The 25,587-nt window shown below is 39.6% G+C and overlaps 1 protein-coding gene across 3 annotated transcripts in view; it reads left to right on the top strand.

Annotated features, from left to right (window-relative positions):
• Positions 1 to 25,587, top strand: part of LOC120500562 (amyloid beta precursor protein) — a 186,696-nt gene that overhangs the window by 66,100 nt on the left and 95,009 nt on the right. For all 3 annotated transcript variants that reach the window (XM_039705626.1, XM_039705625.1, XM_039705627.1), the window contains exon 3: positions 3,731 to 3,860. In XM_039705626.1, coding sequence (XP_039561560.1) covers positions 3,731 to 3,860 — 130 coding nt within the window. The remainder of the gene's footprint in view (positions 1 to 3,730; positions 3,861 to 25,587) is intronic.

The following is a 25,587-nucleotide window of genomic DNA, read 5'->3' as shown; positions in this document are numbered from 1 at the left end:
TTGGTTTTCTCAGCTTTGTTTCAAAACAGTTTCTGATCTCCACTTGGGTAACACATACCCAGCTAGTGGTATCATCAGCACCTTCGTATGTAGACAGATACAAATGCCATTTCATAGAATCATAGATTGTCCTGAGTTGGAAGGAATCCACAGGGATCAACTCACGTCCAGCTCTCATCCCTGCACAAAACAGCCCCAACAATGCCACCACATGCCTGAGAGCTTTTGTCCAAACGCTTCTTGAACTCTTGTGAGGTTTGGTGCTGTCACCACTCCCTGGGGGAGCCCGTTTCAGTGCCCAACCACCATCTGAGTGAAGAATCTTTTCCCAATATCCAACCTAAACCTTCCTTGACTCAGCTTCATGCTTTTCCTGCTGATCAGAGAGAGCAGATCAGCGCTTGTCCCACTATGTGCCCTTTTAAATTCTTTTAATTGGGAATTAAAAATGTTTTCTCCAAATTGAATCTCTCTTGCCTATGACAGTAATTGGTAAATATTTTCTCTCTATCTCAACCCAAAAGCTTTCCCATTCCATTTTATCGCCTTTTATTAAGAATGTCTACATTTTAGTCCTAAATCTATGCGGCATCGAAGCTGGTAGTGGTAAACATGAGTTTTAGCAAGATGATATTAATTTCTGAATAGTCTGAGTGGCTTTTTAGATTTTTTTGCAGTCAGTATATAAGGAGACTTAGTAATGAAAATGGAAGTAAATGAAGATGTAGCTGTAGCTCTTGATTGCCAGTTAAATTTTCTAGATTACATTGATCACTGTTTCTTTTAAGATGAATTAGCAGAACTTCTCTACATCAAGTTGCAATAATGTTGAAAGTTTGGTTGTCTTGCGACTTTCTAGCTCTGCTTTACACTGACACTGCAGAAGCAGCTCATTAGAGACACTGTAAATAAAACTGTGCCACTAAGTAGGTCCCACTCCAATTCAGAGCAAATACATTATACAAGTCTAGTGAGGGGAGCTCTCCTTGGCACATACACTGGTGTTAACCTATTGATAATGAAATTCAAAGCTTGTTTTCTCTCCTAAAGGGTGGACTGAGCTTTGTTTGGGCTGTCAGTAGAAATTAGGAGTTTAGTAATTGATGTAGTAACGAAAGAAGAGGTTTCTTTGTATTTCTTTGTCCTGGTGTACTTTTGACAAATGCTGCTAACTACTTAGCACTTGGTCCCCTTTACTAACCAGCAGTTATAATGGTGGTTTTGGGTAATAGTGAAAATAAAAAAAATATATGAACTTATTTTTCCAACTAATATTATTCTTTCACGGAGGCCCTACAGTAATAATGTACTCTTTAGAAATTCATCTCAGGAAAGCAACTAAGTGTATCTTTATTACTGTGGCTCAGAATCCTATTTTCTGTCACTTCAAAGCTATGTACACATTCATGTGCGTAAATAAATGGTCTTTATGGTCTTAATTTCCTTTTTTAAACATTCCAGTCTATCCATTTTGAAATTTCCTTAGTTGTCTTCATTCAAGGCATTTATTTCCACTGCCCATGTCAAGTGACACTTAACCCTGGGTCCCTGATAAGAACCTGTCGGTTGACACTGATGTATAAAGCACATGGCTTGTGACAGTGCCCAGTATTATCTAACCATGGGTTCTAATTACATGAGTGTGACATTTGTGGAGGCATGAACTGGAAGAGTTCAGCATGGCAATGCTAAAGGAAATACCCAAAGAAGAACAAATCATCCTCTTGTGTCATCCTTGATAGCTTTTGAGGCAGCTATGGAGCCTTGCAGGGTAATATTTACACAGCAGTCAGTTAAAGTGTGATGTTTCCTGCTAATCCATTTTGGCAGTGCTGTTACAGGGATCATGAGCATGTGCAAAGGCTTTCCCTGCTGTTTCAGTGCAGAGTTCAGTACTTGAACCACTGATGAAGCAGGGGAAGCAGCAAGTTGCTCTGGAGCCACTTTGTGCAAGCACGTGAAAATGGGCATCCGTATGTAATGTGGATGGTGACCATCAGCCTTGTCTGACAAAAGAAAGAAAGTAAAACTTCAGTCTTCTGAGTGTAGGAAACTTTCACACTTTTCAGTTCTGCCAGTGGGCTTTCTTGAGGTCACTGTATCTTGTATTTTGGTTAACATCCCAGGCTGCACCTTCAGCCTCTGTATTCTTCAGCCATCAGTTGTAGTGAGCTGAGGGTGCTATTGAAACTGGCAAAGATCTGACAAATGTATTCTGTGAAGGATTTGCACAAGGAAGGAAGTATCTGATTAATAAATTTTAGAAGGCAGGATTGATATTCAAGTTCTTTAGCATAAAGTGTGTTGTTTAGTAGGCAGTGTTTCTTTCTGTAGTCATTTCCATGGCATTGTTACTGTATCTGCCCTTGTTTTGTGCATTAAGCTGTTAATACAGTTCAACTTTAAAATTGTAATAGCCCCTTCATGTCTCTTAACTAAAGTAAGAAATTATTTCCAATTATTTTCAGTTATGCTTTGACTGCTTTCTGGTTGTTCCCATGTGTATGGACCAGGCCACATTCATTTAAAGACCAATGATCTCAAATTTGAGAAGGCTGTACTGTTGTTTGCTAGCATCTTTTAAAGTTTAAGACTTTAGCTCAAGCTGCTTTCTTAATTTTTGCCATGGTTATATTTTAAACCTTCAATCAGGGGAGTGCCAGGGGGCACTGTCTCTCAGATGCCATGATCTCAGTGGAGATCCATGATTGAGACAAATCTTTTTTACTTGAGGTGGGGCTGTCAAGATTCTTAGAGTACTTTTACAAGCACCAGTTTTGGACTCTCAGAATTCACCCCATCTTAACCCAGTTTTCTTTTTTTTTTGGATTATGTTACTTCTCTGCAGGATGTTTTTGGACCATCTCCAGTTACTTCAGACTTGTTCCTATTTCTGTTTTTCTTTTCCATTGGTAGATGTGAGTGGACTAGTTTTTAGAGCACTTAAATGCTCAGATCTCACACAGCTGGAAATTGGTAAGGAATGCTTGAGGAAAGGCAAAGGAAAATAGGTACCTTCTGAGTTTCTTGTTAGGGCTGGTAGATTGCCAATTTGAAAAATGTAAAGTGAGGGCTGTAGACTGTGTTAGTATAGAAAAGGGGGGTGGGGTAAAGGGATTGAGTGGGATAAAAAGCCAAAGTTGTGGTTTGCCAATAAATTCATCAGCAAGTTTGCTGGTGTGATGGTTGTGGGTGTAGAAGTGTATTGTGATATTAAACCAGATAGAATTTTGTTCTCAGCAATTTAGAAATTGGTAATGTAGACCTAAATATGAATAACTTTTTCAACAGACTTCTAGTACCAGGCAGACTGCATCAGGCAAGAATGCTGATGTTTATTAAAATGGTTGAGATGAACATAAAGGCATGCTATTAAGTTTAGGTGTATGGAGAATATGCCGTGTATATGGAGTTTTACCTAGACATGGAGGAGAAGGTATTTAACTTGTGATTAGCTGATCTTTAACTTTGTCAAATATAGTTATACTTTTGACAATCAGCTGTTACCACCATAATTTTTCTGAACTAGCAGCCACATGTTTTTACTGAGGAACAGACACACCAGGCTTTCCAGATGCATGCACACAGTCATATCATGACATAAATATTTTACACACCAGAAGAGGGAGAAGAAAGGAAAGATGAATACTGTGTTGTTACAAATGTGTTACAGTGACCCAGAGTACATACTTGTGGTAACATTTGTCTTTTTCTCTGCTTTTAATCCTAGGTGTACCCTGAATTGCAAATCACCAATGTTGTTGAAGCCAACCAGCCGGTTACGATACAGAACTGGTGCAAGAGGGGATGGAAGCAGTGCAATGGCCACCCACATATTGTGGTTCCCTACAGATGTCTGGGTGAGTGACTCAGTTTTAGTCTGTTTTTTCCTGCTCTGGTTGTTTCAGTCTCTTCATGAGAAAGATAGAGAATCTACATAAATGTCTTCTATACCTCAGTATTATTGTCTTTTCTGAAGGGAGTTTTGTCCAGTTTTTCGGTCCTTTGGAACTGCATTATCTAGAAAGAAAGTACTCCTGCTCTTCCCTAATTAAGCCCTTCTTTTTTCACATTATTTTTTGCATATCTAGTACTTGGCCTCTTACCATGAAATACTGTGGGAATCTGTATTTGTTGAAACAAAACAAAAGATACTTCATAAATTCCCCCATTTTAGCCTTCAACTTTATTTTTGTAGCAGTTGCTTGCTGTTCTCTTCTGTGTCCTTGGTGCTTTAAATCAATTAAAAGGGATGTTTGGGCCCTCATTTTTTTTTGCTAACCTTTACTTTTGTTTGCATTAGAAAATAGAATTGTTGATTTGCCGTTTTCATTAACATTCTAGGCATGACATTTTCTTGATGTTATTCCATGTTTAAGTATGTTGCTTTACCACTGCCATTTGAACTGTGATAAATGCTGGAGTTCAGAGTTGGAACTTGCTTTTCTAGTAAGCCAGGACAGATAAAAGGCATGGAAACCAACTCAGACCAGTTATTCCATGAAACAAATAATGAAAGAATTTTTTTTAAATATGCAATGTTTCTAGAAATTTTGTTCGTTTGTGTAGAGTAGCTAAAACACAGGGCACAGTCTGCCCTTCCCTGAGTTGCAGTTTTGAAAGAAAAATCATTGCAAGGTGTATGGTTGCTATCTTAGGTAGCAAGGTTTGGATGCAAAAATTCTAAAGAGGTTTAAATGCTTCATTCCCATTAGCTCTTAGCCCTCTATTTTTACTTTTAAATCCTCACATACGCTATTTTTTTTCTGATTTCCTTGTAACTGAGGCTTATGTAGTTGTGTCTGACACATTGAGTTTGTTGTCATTTCCATATGCTGACATTCATCTTTTGACCCAGACTAGAATAAACCTTAGATACTGATGTTCCCAAGGGTCTCCTGGGGGATAGATGGCCACATAATTACTTCCTCTGTAGGAAAAATGGTGGCAGTAGCCATAATCTGCAATTTCTCCATTAACCAGCCCTCTGTTGTGTACTATGTCTGTCTTGGAATACTTTCTCTTAAATCATGTTTTTGTATATAACTAAGGAGTCCAGAGAGCTTTTAAATTTTTTTTCTCTCCTCCTAGTACTTCTTCAGTATTAAAAGATAATTTTCTAAAAAGTTCCATCTTGTCTGTCAGTTCTGTGTGTGCCTCAGATATTCTTAGTGTGGTAGCTGTTAGTGGACATTGTCAGAAGTTGAGTATTGCCTGTGCCCGTTCCTCTGTAATTTTAGTGCAAATAGACCCTTGCCCTAGACCACTGTTAAATCCATCTGGTAAGAATTAGGTTACCAACAGAAAGTTTGTCAGTGGGAAGCTGATTGCAGGGTTGAATCTTAATTTTGCATTGCTCTGAGGATACTTACTAGCCCAGTAATTTCTTCCATCTTGACAGTATTTTTCACAGTTGAGAAACAGCAAGTGACAGAAATCTGGCTGCTTTCAGGCCAGAGCCTCTTTGATGTACAGTCTGCTTGCATCATAATCTTCAGCCAAGGCTTTCAAATGTGTAGAGCCCATTTCACTACAGCCCTTGCCTGCTCCAGGAGTTTTTTCTCTTTGAGACTTGTGCAGGGCAGTAGTTAACAGCAGTTCTTTGTAGCTGTGTATTTCAGTGACATCCATCAGATTTAGTATATTACACAGCTTCATATTTTCTTAAGAGAATGCAACTAAAGCATAAAAACAGTGGTTTAAACAAGACAAAATGAAAGCTCCTTATTTGAATCAGCCATGTGTCTTTGCGTTGACCACAGAAATATTCCCTAAAAATGTTCTAATTGGATCTAATCTTAAAGAGTTAAATTACATTGTTTGAGTGAGGACTGAGAGCATGCAGCCACAAATGTGTTTGGGTGAGGATGATGAGGAGATGAGGAGCTGTGAGATGTGCTGGTTGAAGAGTGAAGATCTGCAGAACTCCTCTTGGCATCAGGTGTGTGCGCCACCCTAGTGCCTGCACCACTTGCTGTATGGCACAGCTTGCAGGGTTACTGCAGACAAGAAAACAATGATTTCTTCTTTGCTTTACAGAAACTGTTTTTGGGAAAATACCGTGGCCACCAGCCTGGCCATGTAAGTGTTGGTGGGAGTTCTGCTGGTTGTCACAGCAGGAGGGCAAAATTTCTGCCACTGTTGGGGCAGTGTGGGCAATAAGCATTTCTAGTTTGCACTTTCTCCTCTCTTCACTGCTTGCCCAAGGAAAAGCAACTGCTGAATTTGGGCAGGGTGGCCCATGAAATGAAGTAGTTCACTCCATGTTCCTTGCTGGTTGTGGGAGCAGGCATCCTTGTCCCAGAGATGTGATTCTTTTATAACTTGGATAAATGTGTGGCTATGAGTTTCTGAATAGATGGCATTTAATGTTCTGTTGGTGAAATACATCCTGAACCCTGGATAGAGATGAGAAGCTGTTATGTGCGTGTTTGTGGATCATTATGTGGGCATGGCAGACAGGATATAGCAAGGTGTGTGAAGTGCATGGTTGGGAATGGCTCTGCCTCATTATCCTATTACTGTATGCTGCTAAACACTGCATTCACAGTGTTGGAAACATCCAGATGTCTTGGAATCTCATTATGTATACAGCCTCTGTCAATCAGAATGTGATTACTTGCAGTCATTTGTTCATAAACAAGTAGATAGGTGTCCTGGTTTTGGGGCTAATCTGGGAGAGAACCTCTGAAGGGATTCCTCTAGAAAGCAGATTCAAGCATTTACCTGCACAAAAAAAAAAAAAATATGTAGTGAAAAACTGGCTTCTGCACCTGGTTTTTAAAAAAATGTCTTTGAAAATATTTTTTAACTTTTCATGCTTTATTAATGCAGCAGTTGGTGAAATTATCGTCTTGTTGAAAGCTCTTGGTTTGAAAGATAGGTGTCGGCCAAGGAAGGCAGGAACCTCCCTTGCATTACGAACCCCTTCCCTCCAAATTATTAAAACTTTGAAGTTACAGGCCTTTCAGGCAAAGATATTGGAAAAGGAATAGCAGTTCTTTACTTAAATACAGATTTATATGTATAACAAGGCAAGCAGACAAACAACAGCAACAACAACAAACAAACCCCAGAGAAGCTGAGCGCATTCCCCTCCGGTGCAGTTCCGCTCACGGCCAGCAGGGGCGCTGGTGGCTCCCGGCCAGGCGAGGCCGGTGCGGTGATTCCCCCGCTCCTGCAGGGGGCGCTGTGGCACGGCTCCCTGTGGTAATGGCGGGCAGGCTGGCGGGAGAGAGAGAAAAGGGGATTCCTTCACAAACTCACACCAGGAAGCCAATTCCTGTGCCCTTCCGGACGGCGAAATGGGCTGTAGCAGGAACCTTGGAGCGTTAACTGGAATGGCAGAGGTGGGCACGCACTGGGTAACAAACAAAATGTATCAGAAACTCAGCAGCCCTGGAAGGAGCCCTGGGGTGTCCTGTTGGGCAGCTGATGTTGAGTAAAGTGTTGCAAAAAACCCGAGGCAGTGAATTCTCCCCACAGTAGCAGCCACTCGACTGTTCCCTTCTGATCCAAAGAGCAAGAGAGAGAGAGGAGCTTGAGCCCAGTACCTGACCCTCCAGCCAAAATCTGGTGTTGTCTCTACCCTTCCATAGAGAAGGAAGGCCAGCTGCACTCTTCTCCCTCCTCTCCTTCCCAACCACATATTTTGCCTCTTAAGTACAGTCTTTATAGTCTCTTAGGCAACAAATGGGATATGTTTCAATGGGATAAAATTTCGATATGTATGTCTAGCCAATTATATCAAAGAAAACACCAAGGTTATGCCTGGAATGAATAATTTAAAAGAGATATATGTAATTGGCAGTTCTTCTAGTAGTAGGTCTCTAAAATTACTTGCCGTTTTAATGGTGGAATTTTTTCACACAAGAATGTGAAGTGCCTGTATATTTCTGTAAATGGCAAAACTTTCTGGTTTTACCTCCTCTGAGCTTACATTGCACCTATTTCTATTGCATTGGCAATACAAATTCTTCTCTGGATAATTGGAAGCACTTTCCACTGGCTTTTCCATGCAGTACCTAATTAACAGAATGACATTAAATAATTGTCCCAGAGCTTTTCTGTCCCTATTAGTTTAGCTTTTCACCTCCAGCTTGCCTCAATCTTCAGTCAGCCATGTGAGTGATTCAAACAAGCCCCACACCACACTGTTCCTAAAATTTAAAAAATTTTCTTAGTTTCAGCCTACACAACTACATGTCTAGTTTTTCTGGCAGCTCTAGCTGACAGGAAGCAGAGGAGTTACTGATCATTCAGATAAACTGTTAGAGATGAGTAATGTATTGGTTGGCTCTCACAATTAATAGATAGATATATTATGTGTATGTTAAGATGTATAGTGATGTATTGTAATGTATTTCCTCTCAGAAGTGAAGTTTCTCTAATCTTACCCAAACACTTCAGAGATCATGGTTTTCATTTCATAAATGTCATAAGGGAGAGGGGTGTCATCCTTAATTTGTATTTGGAAGCTGGAGAGAAGCTGGAAAGAAGCTTCAAAACTGTAAGTATCTGTTGATAGTTGGGCTCCAAATTGTAAAACAGTCTGCTTGACATACACATTGAGACTACTTGAAAAGTCTCAATGTTTATGTGAGTGTATGTATCCAAGGAATCTTAATGAAGCATGTACCTTTGGTTTTGATGGATGGGCACATTCACACACTCCACCTGTGAGTCATGCATGAACCTGCTGTGTAAGTTCCATGCCATGTTCATTGTACGCATCCAGTTTTTGAAACAAACAGAGCAGGAAGTTTTTATCCAAATATCTTTGTAGTGCCACACAGCTAATTTATCCCTTTTTTTTTTGTGCTTTTCTTCAATCTAAAAAACTTAATTTTTGTACTGGGAGCATCCTGCTAATTAATGTGTTGTTTGTTTTAGCATCTTAGGAAGGAAGGATGGGGAGAGGAGCAGAAAGGAAGCATCCATCTTAACATTTGGTCATGAAATTGGTCTGCATATGTAGCATCTTTCGAAAAATTCTCACCTAACTGAAAGTAGCTGTAAATTCTCGTGCTAAATACATTCTGTTCTTGGAGTAGAACTGAATGCTGCCAGCAGATTTGATGTAGTTAACTGCAGAGGGACAGTCAGTGATGGTACTCACTGAGCATTTATGAAAGCTGCTAGGGAATATTCTGGAAATACAGTTCAGTAAGCCTGTCTGGGAGAGGCTTTGAAGTGTTGAAGTTCCAGGAATATTCAACTTGTCAGTGAGCATGATAACTGAGTAAGAGTTGTTGGTTTGGTTTTTTTTAGAGTAGTTAAACAAATGGATAGTATGCTTCCTTTTATTTTTCAGAAGATGTTTAACAAGGTCCACTACCAAAAGCTATTAAAGAATTTAATCTACCAGAGAGGAGCAGAAAGGAAGCATCCATCTTAACATTTGGTCATGAAATTGGTCTGCATATGTAGCATCTTTCGAAAAATTCTCACCTAACTGAAAGTAGCTGTAAATTCTCGTGCTAAATACATTCTGTTCTTGGAGTAGAACTGAATGCTGCCAGCAGATTTGGTGCAGTTAACTGCAGAGGGACAGTCGGTGATGGGACTCACTGAGCATTTATAAAAGGTGCTAGGGAATATTCTGGAAATACAGTTCAGTAAGCCTGTCTGGGAGAGGTGATACTTTTTTGAAGTGCTGAACATCCAGGAATACTGGACTGTTCAGTGAGCTTGATAACTGAGCAAGAGTTGTTGTTTTCGGGTTTTTTTTATGTAGTTAACTGCAGAGGGACAGTCAGTGATGGTACTCACTGAGCATTTATGAAAGCTGCTAGGGAATATTCTGGAAATACAGTTCAGTAAGCCTGTCTGGGAGAGGCTTTGAAGTGCTGAACATCCAGGAATATTCAACTTGTCAGTGAGCATGATAACTGAGTAAGAGTTGTTGGTTTGGTTTTTTTTAGAGTAGTTAAACAAATGGATAGTATGCTTCCTTTTATTTTTCAGAAGCTGTTTAACAAGGTCCACTACCAAAAGCTATTAAAGAATTTAATCTACCATGGAATAGAAGAGAAAACTCTTATATGGCTAAATAAAGATAAGAAAAGGCAGGAATTAAAGGTCTACCCTCAAACTAGAGAAAGGTCGCCAATAGAATCTCAAGGGATCAGTTCCTGTGCCAGTGATGTTCAAAGTATGTGTGATATGTAAAAAAGGGTAAATTGTGCAGTGACCCATCTGATGAAGCTACTAAGTTATTCAAGGTAGAGTTAATAAAGGCAAATTATGAAAAATTTCAGAAGTGTCTTTGATACAGAGTGACTGGATGTAAAATGGAAGCAAAAATTAATGTAGTAAAGGCAGTGTTCATTGGAGAGTCCCAAAATGCAATAATCTTATGTTAGTGTATATGGTGAAACTGTGAGTAGCTTCAAGCTTCTCAGGATAGAGAACTTGGGGATTAACAGTTCTGTGAAAATGTATGTTCATTAGTGCCAAAACCCAACAGTCTTAGGGATTATTAGGAAAGGAATGGGGAACAAGGCATAGAACATAACTGCACCAAATACTTCTTGTATTTGTGAAAGCTGTGTGAAGTTCTGGTTCTTTTCAGAAGTGAAGAGTGGAAGCTGAAGAGTTAAGAGTGATGGGGAGTGTTTGAAGTATGACATGGCTCCCATAAAAGAAATGACACAGTAGATTAGATCTTTCCTGTATAGAAAAGAAGATGACTGGAAGATCTGATAGCACTTTGCAAAGTCATGAGTAGCTTGGAAAGGATGGATGAGGAATGGTCATTCACCCTGTATTTCATGAGAAGACCTCAGATTATCAAGTAAAACTTTCAGGCTTTAGGTTTCAAGCAAACAAGTAATTGAAAGGTTATAAATTTCATTCCACAATGTGTATGTAAGTTCCTCATCCATCTGCCACAGTGTCTTTTGGATGCTGAGAGCCTGTAAAGTTTCAAAACCCAGCAGTTCATTACAAGATGACTCATACGGTGTTAGGGACCCCAGTCTTGAGTCTGTAGAAGTTGTGGTGAAACAGGGTCTTGGGGAAGTACTGCTGCATGCACTTCTGCATACACCTTATGCCCTTTTGTGATGCAGTATTGACCTGCTTTTGACCACTTGAGATGAATTTTTTTGTGGACTGAGATAGACATTGTCATAGTTATGTATCTTCCTCTGCCATATCAAAGTGCTTGCCATCAGACTAGTTACTCCTTTCCTTTCTAACTGGCTTCTCTCCTGCCTTTTTTATCTCTGAGGATGCTGCCCCTGTCTGGCTCTTCCTACAGAGCCACTTGCTCCAGATTTTCCAGCCTTGGTCTGTTCTTTGGCTTACCAGATGCCAGTGTCTTGACCATCACCATTCCACTCAAGTCTCCCAGGCAACGATGTTTCTTCACTTCTCCTTTCCTTCTGAGTAATCCTCTTCTTACCTTGACATCTGCCTTTTCCTCTCAGCACATTCTCTTCTTCCTGTCAGCATCTGCTATCCAAGCCAGTTTTGTTTGTGTCCACTTCCCAGCTCTTCATCAGCTCTGCTATGCATCTACTGGCATCTTATTTCACACCTCACTTGATGCTACTTGAGCAAGCAGATAAGGACTCTGTGATCCTTTCTGGAAGCGATGAGATCAGTCTGTTCCAGCATGATGGCAAAGGAGTCCTGTTCTAGTTTCAGCAGGGACAGAATTAGCAGCACAGTGATGTGTTCAGGATTTAGGGTGAGAATAATGTTGGTAACACACTGATGGTTTAGTTGTTGCTGAGCAGTATTTGCAATCAGTCAAGGAGTTTCTGGCTTCTCACCCCTCCAGCGAGGAATTGGGCAGAAACAGCAAAGGCAGCTGACCCCAGTGACCAGAGGATATTCCATGGCATATCATGACATACTATAAAATATATAAACCAGGGGGAAAGCTGGCCATGGTCTCTGCTCAGGAGGTGTCTGGGCATCGGTCACTGGGTGGTCAGTGAAAGCTTCTTTTGCAGTACAATATACTATTATTATACTACCATAACACTACTAGTAATTTTTTATTCTTAGTAGTAGTAGTAGTGGCATCAGTAGTAGTACTAGTAGTAGTATTTCTCCTCCCTTCCATTACAACCCTGTTAGGCTGTTTTTGTCTTACCTTTTCCCCCATTCCATGGGGAGGGGGACAGTTCAGGGAATGAGTGAGCAAGCAGCCATGTTGGAGTTTAGCTGCCTGCCAGGTTAAACCACAACAAGAATTTCAGACAAAGGAAAAATATCCTTCTGTCATAGCAAAACACTGCTCTGGGTTTTTAGTGTTAAGGTGTTTGTGTGCATGTCAGCACTTCATCAAATGTAAAGGAAGCGATAATAACCTCAGATTAGTTTCTATTTTATTTTTCAACAACTACAGTAAATTTAGTTTATTAAAGTGTTCTAAATAGACTGTTATAGACAGAGTGTTGTTTGTGATATTGCTTTATTTGTGTTAGAGGAAGATTCTGGTGCTCTGTTTGTTAGATGACCTGACTGCTGAGAGATACTCTTCTTAAAACTTAGCTAAGATGATGTGTTGTGTAACAGACATGGATGGTTATTCATCTCCCCTTTGGTGGCTTCTGATGAATGTATTAAATTGTCTTTAATTTTCTCTTTTCAGTGAAAAATGTGATTTTGTGTTTCCTTATAGTTGCATTTAATATTTTTTTAAAACAAACCCCTAACAAAAACCTCACCTAAAGAGACTGTTTATTGTTTATAAATATGTTCTTACATTCTTATTTTTAGTAGATAGCCTGGGTTTTGGGGAAGGTTTGTGTCAGAGAGCTCACCTGTAACCTTGACCTTCAGTAAGTGTAGGAAAGAGCTTGGTTAATTTTCAGTCAAGGATTTCTCATTTAGGGCACATTGCCCTTCATGCAAAGATAAAGCTGGTACTTGGGATGTGACAGTGCAGTGCCTCAATTTTTATCTGCTCTTGAAGGATAAATTGTCCGTACTGGCAAGGGGAAGAATGGCAGCATTACAGGGCTGCGTTCCAAGTACTGGAAGTTGCTTAATTCTAGCACGTTCATTCATCAGATTTCATCACTGACATAGTCAGGCTGAAGAAGAGGAATAGGAATGGTCTCACTTTGGCCAGATGCAGACTCAGCAGTGTAACCATGAAATGACAATCAAGGGCTGCAGGGCTGTGATGGGATGACATCAGCCGCCTTCCCGCTGGATAGATTGTGGTGCTCAATGTGTGCCTGGGGAAAGAATTCTTCATGCTTGAGTAAACATCCAAGATCTTTGCAGGTTGAACTGGCATTTGAAGGTCAAACATCTTTCAACACTTCCAGTCTCCCTTTCACACAAGCACAGGCATCTTTGTAGTGAAATCACAAATTCCCTTTAGGTTTCTCTGTCTTTTACATGAAAGCTTACACTTGTGATTGATGCTAAGAATGGCTGTGTAGCAAGGAGGCATTTTGTGTTGAAATGTGGGCACTTAGTTTCTTCCAAAAACCTTCTGCAATGGAGAATGTAAGTTGAGAATGGTTATGCACAATCTTTATTTTTAATATTCTTGTAAAGGGATGAGTAGCAACAGTAACCTACCTTTCTCATGCAGGTGTATTTGGTGTTTTGGGGGTTTTTTTAACAGAATTCCATCCATTCCAAATTCCATCAATTCATACATTCAGTAACTTTTTTTTCACCAGCTTGGCCCCAGGAAGGTAGGGAACTTCTGATGAGTAGGTGTTGCGTCCCCTCCAGAGCAAGCTCTTTTTCCCTCCTACCACCATCATATGCCTGCCAGTCTTTGCCTGTTAGCACAGGCGGAATCTCAGGATTCTGGGGGTTACTCATCCCTACTGTTACAGGAAGCTGTAGAAAGAACAGTGGTGGTACCCAGGCGTGGGAATGCATTCACAGACTAAAGCAAGCATTTGATGGGAATGTTTGGGTGGTTTTGTTTAGTCCTGTGCTTGCATTTATTTATTTATTCTCCATGAGAAGACTTGCATTGGTTTATTTGAAAGGGACTGTACTCTGCTCTTCTCTACTTCTGCCTTCATTGGGCTAAAAGTGAGAAAAAATGCCTGTGTAGGGGAGTCACAAAATGATGGGAAAAAAAATCTGGTTCTGCAGAGCAGTTGTGCACAACCAACTTGGCTTTTAACTTCCTAGATTTCCCTGTTTATACTAGATCATGCCAGCCCTGGAATCCCAGCTTGTCGTTTCATAGGAATATTGCTGGTTCTGGGGATGGACAATGTGAGATCATACCTTAATGATACCCAGAGCCTTCTTGTTAACAAAATAAATCAAATAGCTTTAATACTCTGTTAGCTTGAAGGATTGCTGTTTTACTGTTTGCAGTACAATCTTTCCTGATGAGCAATTGCATCTATATTAATGCATGTATAAGCAGTTCTGAATTTTTTGGATTTAAGCTTTATTCTGACATTTTGAAGTTTTTTACTGACCTGCAAGTTGAGAAGTAATATTATGGTGTTTCAGTATGTTCAGAATCACATGGAAACTTTCTTAATTATCACTTAGGGAACTTAAAGGGGAATTTGTTCCAGTTAAATATGTGAAACTTAAGCTAATACAAAGTCCTTCAGTTTTAGTAGAACATATGAGTGTGCTTCAAAAAAGTAAAACAACTTTAGTAGTAATCTTTCTTCTTAACATCCTGACTTTCTGTTGTTGTTTTCTAGTGAGTTTGAATGTACCTAAAAACCACAGAATTGATAGGTAAGAGTTGTATTGTAGGAGTTTTTAGTTCTGTAACCAAGCTGATATACTTAATCCGGCCATTAAAAATGCTTCCTAATTGTTCAGTTTAAAATACTGAAAGACGGCAAAAAACTGTATTAGGGATAATGAATGAAGGTCATGATTATTGTAAGTTATTTACTTTATGCATGACAGGATTTGATCTTTAACTCCCAGTGGCTTTGTTAGTGAGTTCTTGATGTATAAAATATTTAAATTACCCTGTTTTTCTATTAGGTCATTGCAACTAGGTCAACAGAAAATTGAATCTTAACTACTTGATATCAAAGTTATTTTGGTAACATAAAATAATATTGGCTATGTAGTAATATTGGCTTTTACTGCTTCTTCTAGAAGGTACTCAGGTGAATACATAAACCAACACCTGTGTCTTCTTAGGAAGTTTGAGCTTTCATGCTTTGAAGTAGGCTGGTTTTTATTTAGATTTAGTTGCTCCTAATTGAGTTGGTCTTACATATGGCATGTTTTTATTCCTTTTCATTATAGTTGAACCTAGGGCATGATTTCTGAATATGTTATTTTGTCAAATCGTTATCTTTGGCATGTGAATGCTCTTAATCCGTTAGAAGATTACAAACTATTTATGATGAGCTCCTGTAACTACAGTTGTCTGGATCTACCCAACAGAGATTTTATGTGTTTGTGTTTATGTTTATTATCATAAATATCCTGAGTTGGAAAGGGCCCATCAGGATCATTGAGTCCAATTCCTGGCCCTGCACAAAACAGCCCAAACAATCCCACCATGTGCCCAAGACTGTTGTCTAAACACCTGAGCTCTGTCTTGGTGCTGTGACAGCTGACCCGCGGAGCCCATTCGAGTGCCCAACCCTCCTCTGGGTGAAAAAAACATTTCCCAATGTTCTCCCCTGACACGGCTTCCTATGGCTGAAAAGGAAGCTTTTGAAATTTATTTCACAGTTAATTGAAAATGCAAGCTCCCAGGCTCATCAGTGATCCATGAAATATTTGGGTGGATCCAACCCAGCCCAACCCAACCAAAAACCCAGTGTGGGTTTTTTCTAGTTCTAGTTCTCTTGGATTTTATCTCAGAAATAGAGGGTTGATTTTGAATATAGAAAATATAGCATGTGTAAATCACAATGAACATTGTACTGTTAGTGTACAAAACTGAAGTTGATAAATCTTTCATGTTTCTTTTCCTTCTAAATCTTTATGTTTCATATTTTGTCAAAAAAAAAAAGGTCAAACTTCATTCTAGTTACAGTGTGAACTTCCCCTCCACATGTCCTTGTGCTCCATTCTGTAAATAAGAAACATTTTGTCTGTTACTTTGTTCTCAGTTAGTCTGGGAAACAAGGATTTTAGAATTAATATCTAATTGAATCGTAATCTAATGTTTTTTGTAGCCTATCCAGAAGGCTACTTCCTTTACTACTTCATTTGTTCTCCTTTATTAAGTAACAAGGTAATTTGACATGTCATAAAGGAGTAATACTGAATTCCCATGCACCTTTGTTTTTTGTGAAATTCTCTGAAATGAAGGCAGCTATAGTATTTTATGTCAGTTTTTCACAAATGTAAATGACCTCAAAATGTCTCTTATGTCAAGCTGTTTCAAGATTAACTTTTATATTCTAATAAGAATGGTAGGCGTAATTTCAGGTTAAGATTTTATACCATTTTATTATGTATGAGCAATTGCTTGTGTACAGTTTTGTTATCTGGTCTGGTAAAACAACCAGTTTACAGCAGGTTTTTGCATTTTATCAGAGCTACAGCTCTGAAGCAAAATGTTCAGTAACATTGCCTGCACTATATTATATCCACGTTGAAGAACTGGGAGGATGCCTTTCAGGTCATCCCAAGTCCTTTGAGGTGCCACCTCTTCCTGTTTTTCCCTCCCCCTTCTTCCAGCAATATGGCTTGTAAGGAAGGTATCTATGATTCTGGTCATTGGCCAAAAATCCTTTTGTTGTCAACTGCATGTAACAAGAGGAAATCTGAAGTGTCTTAATTGTGTTTTGGCTTATGTACCACACTAGGAGATGTGGAATGCCCAAAAATTCCTCTTAAAATTTGGGTCTCGGTAGATGGTACCTTATAGTGGTACTGATGTCTCGAGCTACCCTTTTTTTTCATCTGTCTCTCTGCCATAGAATTTCCTTATTCTCTCAAGATTTCTGCTTATCACATGACAACTGTAGCTGAGGGTGAAATGGGGTACAATAGCACCTTTGGTGAAAACTTGATAAAGAACTCATTGATGTGGCCTTTCATTTGGCAAAGAGGGGTTTTGTTTAAGTACTGCTAGAAGGAAAGTGTTTGTTTTGCTGAATTGGGACATCAACCTGTTTGACTCTCTTGTCAGACATGGCAAGTTCAGATTTCTTTCTGAACAGGAAGGGCTATGCTGCAATAAAGTACCTGAATATCTGTTTTGGCAGCTGTCATCTGAAGCTTTGGTTGGGCAATATATTTTTAAAGATGTCTTAACCATGACAGTCCAAACAAACTTCTTATGTGCATAATTAAATCCTATGTACAGAATCACAGACTGGTTGAGGTTAAAAGGGATTATAGTGGATCTTCTGGTCAAACCTCCGAGCTCAGGCATGATTTTGCCAGAGCACATTGTACAGTATCCAGATGGTTCTGGAATGTCTCTAGTGAGGGGGACTCACACTCTCTGTGTGTGATCTGTTCCAGTGCTTGATCACTGCACAGGAAGGAAGTTCTTAATTTTCAGGTGGAACTTCCTGTGCATCCGTTTGTTCCTGTTGCCCCTTGTCCTGTTGCTGGGCACAACTCAGCAGAGCCTGGTCCCTGCTCTGAGCCCTCCCTGCAGGCACTGACGGACACTGATGAGTTCCCTTCTCAATTGTCTCCTTATGAGGCTGAACAGCCCCAGACCCCTCAGTTTTTCTGAGGGATCTCATAAGGAAGATGCTCCAGTCCCTTCATCACTTTTAATAGGTGAAGTTTTTCATGGTAGCAGTTTGACTTCAAAAACAATCAAGGCTTCTTGCTGTCCTGTTGGGCCAGTCTTGGCCTGAGTTATGAGTTTGTTGGCAAGGTGTCTCCTCTGTTACTTGTAAGAGGAGCATTGAGAGAGCAGTTCAGCTTCCTGGGCAATTTGAGCCCGGGGGGAAGAGGCAGCCCCACCAGCAGATGTTGCAGTGGAGCACATTTTGTGTCTGTTCTCCACTTTTAGTTATTAGCACCGCTAGAGGCTTATCTGCAATGCTTTGTTGCTGCTGACGTCAGAGGAACTGCACAACATAATGCCAGTTTTCATCTGCTCTTTTGAAAGTTTTTGCTCCTGATTTGCTAACCTGTTATTTAAAGCTCTTTGCTTCCCTGTGTTTTGTGTAACTCTGTCCAAATGGAATTTGGGTTTTCCTGAGCAGTGCCCTCTCCAGCTAACTTTTGTTAGCTTAATGTTTTCTCTGTGTGGAAACTCATAAGATACATTTCAGCTCATATACACATTGCCAAACATGCATATAAAAATATATAATGAAGTGACCTTCCTTAGTATAATTCTCATGTTTTATTACCCATTTGGGATAGATGCTTTGGCATTGCATTTGTTTCAGTGATGGTTCAACTAAACCCTTTTGACTAGGGGCAGAAATCTGCAAAGGATTTAATTATAAAAATAAGCTTTTATAGACCTTTTAGATATATTACAAAATGTTCCACTCCAGTGGTTTATCTTGGTTTATTCCGTCTTATTTGGTCATCCTTTCTGCAGGCCTACAATATGATATATTTAGTGTTCTTGTAGAGTTCGATGTATTCACCTGACTCTGAAATCCATTTACTCTCTCAGTTATTTTTTATCTGTTGATGTGATACAAGATAGTTGAATTAAAAAAAAAAATCTTCATTCTGATACTAGGGATTAGGCTAAGACACTATGAAGAGTTTCTGAGTATAAAGTCCATGCAAGTAGCAAATATTATATGTCACTCAGTATTTGCATGGAACATATTGTTTATACTATTCATTAAGGTCAGGATTCAGTTCTCAACAGAAAATGATCTTACCTGTTAATTCTGACTTGGCTTCTCTCCATAATGACTCTTTTACAATAAAGAGAAAAAAATGAAACCGGTTGGAATTAATAACTTGATAACTATGAACATCTTCTACCACGTAACATCTTCTCTTGGTAACTACTGTTGTGTTCACTGAGTTAATTCTTACAATGAGAACTGGAAAGAAGCAGTTTTATTATAAAAAGGGTGATTTTTTTTGTAGCTAGTACTATTTATATAGAATATTTATGTGGCATTGCACATTCACAGAAATTGTTGACTTTCACTGGATGCAGAAAGTATGTTACAGGGACTTCTGCATTATTGGGTGCCCTCATGAGAGGGTTAGTGACAATACAGAGCTTTTGTTTCTTAGTTATTCGGAGCAATTCAGCCCCATCATTAGTAATAGTTATAACTTTGACATCCTACCCTTGAAGATAGGAGAGTTGGAGTCCTGGTGAACAGAATCCAGTCCCCTTTCCTCTCTTGGTGTGTTTAATGATAGAAGCCAGAAATTGCATTTGCACTGTGCTTCTTTAAGAAACTATTTTTCAGTATGTGGAGCGGGTCCAAAAAATCTGCATATCCAGTAAGGCAGGTAATTTCTCTAATCTAATGTACTGTCTTCCTCATTAGACAGCCTATCTTCTCCTCACTGATAGAATACACTAAACAAATCCAGGGCCAAAAAGAAGCCCTGAGGTGTGGTATTTTTACTTCCTTCCACGCAGAGTGTGGCTGTGAGTACAGTACAGCCAAGAGCCATTATACATGGAGCTCCACAGCACAGTTTTTCACTGTCTTGGTTTACAAGACAGGTGTCTGCTAAGGAAGGCAAAAAAGTCTCCCTTGGACTGGAGACTATAAACTGCCTCCCTCCAACTTATTAGAATTTTCAAACTAAGGGGCTCTCAAGCAAAGATATGGGAACAGGTGTTAACAGTTCTTTACTAGTATGTATAATAAAAACCCAGTGCCCCAGCAGGACTCTGGGAAGCACCAGGCTGGAGCAGCAGGGATGAGCAGAAAATCCCGGGGCGGTGGACATATCAGATGTATCAGAAGTTCCAGAGCAAAGAGCTGGAACCTGCGGGATGTCCTGGCAGGGCAGGGGGCTGCGGGGCCCAGCAGCAGCAGAAAGGTTCCCTGCTGGGTTATGGTGGTGGCAGTGAACTCCTTTCCCCAAGCAGCAGGTCTGACTGTCATTCTAGGAAACCTTCAGGGACAGAGAAAGGGGCTTTCCCCCAACCCTGTCTCTTTTAACCTGCCCCCATTCTCAAGGTATGTCTGTCTCCCTTGAGAGAAAGTCCCAAAAACCAAAAGAGTTTCCTCTCATCTACCATCTCAAGTACCCAGCCATCAGTGCTTCTTAGCAAAACAACGGTAATAAGGAAAGAACAGTAAAAAACCCAACCCCAGCACTTACCCAACTACGACTGCATCCATGAAAACCAGAACATTCCAACTTGGGTACAAAGATGTTGCAAGAGGGAGATGGTGTTGCATACCTTGCTAAAGTTAAGTTGGTTGGTATCTACTGCCCTGTTCTTAACTCACCAATTTTGCTGTTTCTTCTTAGAAGGCAAGTTAGGTTGATCAGCCACAGTCTACCGTTGTTAGATCTGTCTATTGCTAATCATCATCATCTCCATGTGCCCAGAAATGGCTTTCAGTAGGTCTTGGTTAATGATTTTCCCAGAAACTGAAGTGAGGAAGCCTGTAATTCCCCAAAGCGTAGTTCTTGCAATGTGGTTACAGCTTCTGCATTTTCCAGACATCAGGAAAAATTCCCTCAGATTCTGTATCTTAGAATATGTAAATCGGTCAGGTTTTGTTTTAAACCTTGTATGTTAATCTAGTTTATAAAATCAGAGAACCTAAAACTGCTAACCATGAAGGTGTTTTTTGGAAAACTGGTGGCCGTATGGTAGCCATAGACAAGTTTCAAGTTCTCTATTGCTCTAGTACTTAAAACCTGGCTTACTGACCATTCAGAACTGTCCTTAACATGAAGGAATGACAGTGTTTATTACTTGTCTGTTCCTAGTAATTAGTATTTTATTTCTAAAAAGTGTTGCTGGCTGAATGTTGATTGTGATATTACATTCAGTCTGTGTGGCCACTGCTTTTATCTTCCTTATTTGGGTAAATAGGCTCTTCTCTTTCTCCCAAGCTGTCCCATCCCAGCTGCCTCCTGGCTGAGCTGCCAGAACACATTGCCATTCATCCTAAGAGATGGGTACAGGCTTTGCTTTCCATAGAACAAAGTATTGTTTTGTTAGGTAATTGTTAATTTGATAGCTTGTAAACTTTGCAAAGCCTCAAAGCAGTTTTTTGTTTTCCCATGTCACTGGTAATCTGGCATAGTCCTCTCTCATGAATAGTAACAATTTCAGTGAAAGTTTGGTCAGGACTCAGCAGTGTTCTGGATTGCTTAGAGTGTTAATAATCAACAGAGTATTTCTATAAAATTGATATTCATGTGCTGCTCATGGAGTTATTTATTTCAAATGCTCCTTCTAAGGTTACTTGTTCACTCATGATAGCCTTTGCACAAAATAATATTGGAGAAACATTTACTGCCTGAACTGGATTTCATAATAATTTCTGTTCTTTGTCAGAAGAGAAAGAAGGAGAGGAACAACTGGATTAAATTGCTATTGAAGTAGAAGGAATCCAAATTTTTATTTAAAAATGAGCCATATGAAGGTGTTTGGGAAGGGGGAGCAGGGGAATAGAATTGAAATCTTGCTGAAGTAAACATGTCCTTGTTTAAAATGTGTTATATCCTTCATTGAAATGTTAACATTTCAAATGGCTTTTGATGATCAAACATTAAATGTCTGAAGTATTTTCATTCTTTCCACCTACCTATGGTCATTACTCCCACTAGACATTGATGACTAACAGGCCCTTCTCTAGCTGTACTTTTAATACCAGATGCTCTACTCCAATTACCAAGAATTGTCCATGAGAAACATCTCATCATATAATAATGCAAAGCACAGCAAGATTACTGGTCCCAGTTGTGCTGAATTACTGCCAAGCATTTTATCTTTATGACATCTTTCCATTTGATTGGTGTCTTTAGCAGGTCACTGGTATGAATACATAAGGTATTAAAGAATTCATTAATCCAAATTGCTTCTCACTGGATGTTGTTGCCATTTCAGGGCCCATTTTCCAAGTATGTCTTACATAGTGAAGTGCATTAAGTATCCCTTCAGCCAGAGGAATGGCACAAAATTTTAAACTGGTTGGAGATTTGCATTTGCAGGTCTTGCTGCAAAACGTGTGCTGCCTGCTGTGAGAGAGGGGGAGCAGGAACACTGACAGCTGGTGTGTAACTCATTGTGCAGCTTAGCAGTAACAGAAAATTATGTCAATACCTGGAGTGCTAAAATTAGTGCATTTGGTAGCATTTGTGAAGCCTAATATGTTCTGCAATTCAGACACAATTACAGCTTGTGAAAACCTGAAGGCAGCTGAGGGGGGAAAACATCCACAAATACAAGATTCTTGAAGGTTTGGAATGTATTTGCTCTTTAGAAATACCACTAAGTTTTATTTAGTGTTTATATTTAAATACAAGGAAGGGCACTAAAATGGGTCATGCAGTATCAGTCATCTTTTTTAAATCATGATATACAGTTTTGTTAATAATTTCTGTAAAGGTTCTTAGAAATGTCTTTGTTTTTTAAAAGCTGCTGTCTTTTTGCTGTCTTTTTTCAGTCTTGACATTCCTTCATTAAAAACTGAGTACAGAGAAATGTGCCTTGAAAAATCCAATTCCTTTCCTACTATAGAGTTAGCATGCATGTGCAAGTAGGCTCCTCTATTTTCCCCTAACTTGAGTCATACCATGCTCTGCTATTTATTGTCCTGCCTGACAGAGCTGTATGGGAGCTCATCAGTCATGAAAAAATGTGTAATTGGAAGAAAACTAAAGTACATGAGTACAGGGAATAAAAGGAATCTCAGTAAAGTTGGAAGACTACAACATAGGAGGCAATTAATACTCTGAGATGCAAAATAGATCATAAAAAAGCAAACTGTATTTTAGATAAAAGAAGAGCCTGAAAATTATGAAGAAGATGCATTTCTGCAAAATAATTTTTTATTTTATACACCACCTGAGGCTTTTTCTTCTGTGAGTTGTTTTTTTTATTAACAGTATCTCAATACTTGACCAGTGATGCTGGCATAAAGATTTTCTAGTGGTGTACAGATGTCATCTTTCTGTCCTGAGGATGAAATAGGTCCTTTCTTGAGGTAATAGTTGGTCCTTTACTCAGACTATGTGCAGCACCCATATGTATGACATTCTGCCCAGGGTTCTTGACAAAATTGTAGTAAATCTTCACAAAATAGTCTCATTAAGCCTATAATGTTTCATATCTGTTCCTTAGAGTTTTATGGTAGTGTTCTTTTTTCAGGCTTATTCCTTCATGTGAATTCTACTGACTTTTCTGTAGATCAAATAATTTCCAGTAGTTTTTTTGGTTATTCTGCCCTCCCATTTAAGTAGCCCAGTAACTCCCTCTTATTCTGGATCAAGCAGTCTTTTCCAACTTGCCTTGGCTTTCAGCACCTTCCACCTTCTTATGGCTGGCTTTTTTTATAGCACTGCAGTAGACCTGTTTTAGCCAGACATGCTGCTGTAACCTTAGGGTGGGACCTGGAATCTCAAAGGACCAACCTCCCTACTTGAAAAAACACCAAAACTTGCCACCAGTTACTCTGCAGCAAGCATCCGCTCACGGCATCCTTCACTTTATCATCTTTTTTACCACTGTAAGCAGCTATGCTTCAGTCACCAATGTGTTCAGCAGCCTTCCAGAGCAGCTGAGCATGTTCTCTTACTGATTTGTCAGGCAGAATTACTGCCATAATGGAGTGGAAAGGAAAAAAGGGATCCAAAGAGTGTGCTGGGGCTGTAGAAAGAGAGGGGAAGAAGCATTGAGCAATTAAGTGCAGTGTGGGAGGAGAATAAAAGGTTTTTACTTGGGCAGAATCATGTAAAAGCACTGTGACTGAGGCAGGATGGAGTCAGGCTATCCAGACTTCATTATTCCTGCTGTTTCCTAACTGAAGAATTCCAATAAATTAGGCAGGATTATGTAATTGTGAGGGAAGGGGTTGTGTCTGCAACAAATACTCTCTCATTTGTGGCATTGGAGAAGCATTGCAGATACAATGTGTGCCAAGGAATTAGAAGGGAGAGCAACTCAGTCCAGCAATTTGTCATCTTCCCAAAGTGAATTTTGCAGCCTGCTTTTGGGCCTGTTTCTTGGTAAATGGTGTTTGAGAGGCAAACTCTTGATTTGTGGTGCAGGGCAAGCAAGTTTGCTAGCATGAGTGGTGCGTACCTAGAGGAAGAAAACTGAAGGGAAAATCCCTCAGGAAGCCTTTTTTGAGGTGACCTTTGCTGCTGGTCACACTGATAACTTCTGTGGTGGTGTTTTTTTACTTTGTAGGCCTTTAAGGAAGGTGGGACAGGAGCAGGAATCCCTGTGGCATGATGCTATGGTAATGGGCTTCAGCACAGCTCTTTCATGTTGCATTACTGAGCAAGAAAGAGGCAGAAAAGGGATCTTACTAAACTCACAGAAAATTTTTTCCTCAAAGATTTGGGAAACAAGTAAAAAGATGAGAGATGTAAATGAACTTAAAGTTGCAATAAACTGTTGAGGTGCTGTGGACTTTTGAAGAATGTTTATTTGCTTTTTTTATAAAGATGTCAGTGTGTGGTGATGTGCATTTGAATCTTCTTACATGTAAACACATATATCTGCTAGTGGCATAATGCATCAAATCTCATCTTGTGTTCTGTCTGGGAAGTAAGAAAATTATATCAGAAAATTCAGTCAGGCAACAAAATAGCAAAGTGACCTGAAATTCTATTTATGTTTCTGATGGAAGAACTACAGAGGAAGGAGGAGGAAGGTTTGAGAAATAACCTTTTTTAATGTATGGTACCCTATGAAAATGAAGATATAGTAGGCACCACAAATTAATTATATGTATATTTCTACATATAATTTGTTTCAGCAAGGCCTTTGTTCTCATTGGTGACATGAAAATGAAGCCTTGAGCCCCAGACCCTCAGCATGTGCACTGCCTCTTCGTGCAAAATTTAACACAGGCTTGGTTTGAAAGGACTCTGAACATGCTTACTTTTTGGTTTGGAGCCCAGCCATCTGCTAGAAGGTGTTTGGTTTTGTAATGGATTTTCTTTTATTACCTTTATCATCTTATCTTTGCTCTTTTTCTCTTCAGTGTTGGTGTGATCTTCACATTTCATCTAGTTTATGGAGTGGCTGGAAAATCTGCTGATCAGGACCATGTCTCACACAGTGCTTTTATTTTGCACTACTTTGCCTTGATACCTTCCATTACACAGATAGGGCAATCATCTTGTTAGGAGCATGCGGACTTGCTGAGCCTTTTTCTTCCTAGAGAAGATGTTGGAAGTTAGGATTTTTTCCTTTTCTTATTTTTCTCTTGGACTTTTTCTCCCATTTGTTGCCTAAGAGATGGCAACAATGAGTACTTAAGAGAAAAAAGATGTGGCCACAGGAGAGAAGGTGCAGTTGGCTGCAGTCTCGTAGCTGAGGAGCGAGCTTGGTAGCTGGGGTGTTTTCTCTTGGAAAGTGCAGAGATACCACGAGATTTTGGCTGAGGGTCAGGGGTTGGGCTCAGTCCCCTCTCCTTTTCCCATATCTTTGCCTGATAGCCCTGTAATTTCAAAGTTATACTAATTTGGAGGGAAGGGGTTCATATTTTTCCATCCAAGGAAGGTTCCTGCCTTCCTTGGCAGACTTTTAAACCAAGACAGAAG

The sequence above is a fragment of the Passer montanus genome, unplaced genomic scaffold, assembly GCF_014805655.1.
Source record: "Passer montanus isolate IOZ18808 unplaced genomic scaffold, ASM1480565v1 scaffold180, whole genome shotgun sequence".
In the NCBI taxonomy this organism is placed as follows: domain Eukaryota; kingdom Metazoa; phylum Chordata; class Aves; order Passeriformes; family Passeridae; genus Passer; species Passer montanus.
This window is presented reverse-complemented; position numbering and strand designations above follow the sequence as displayed.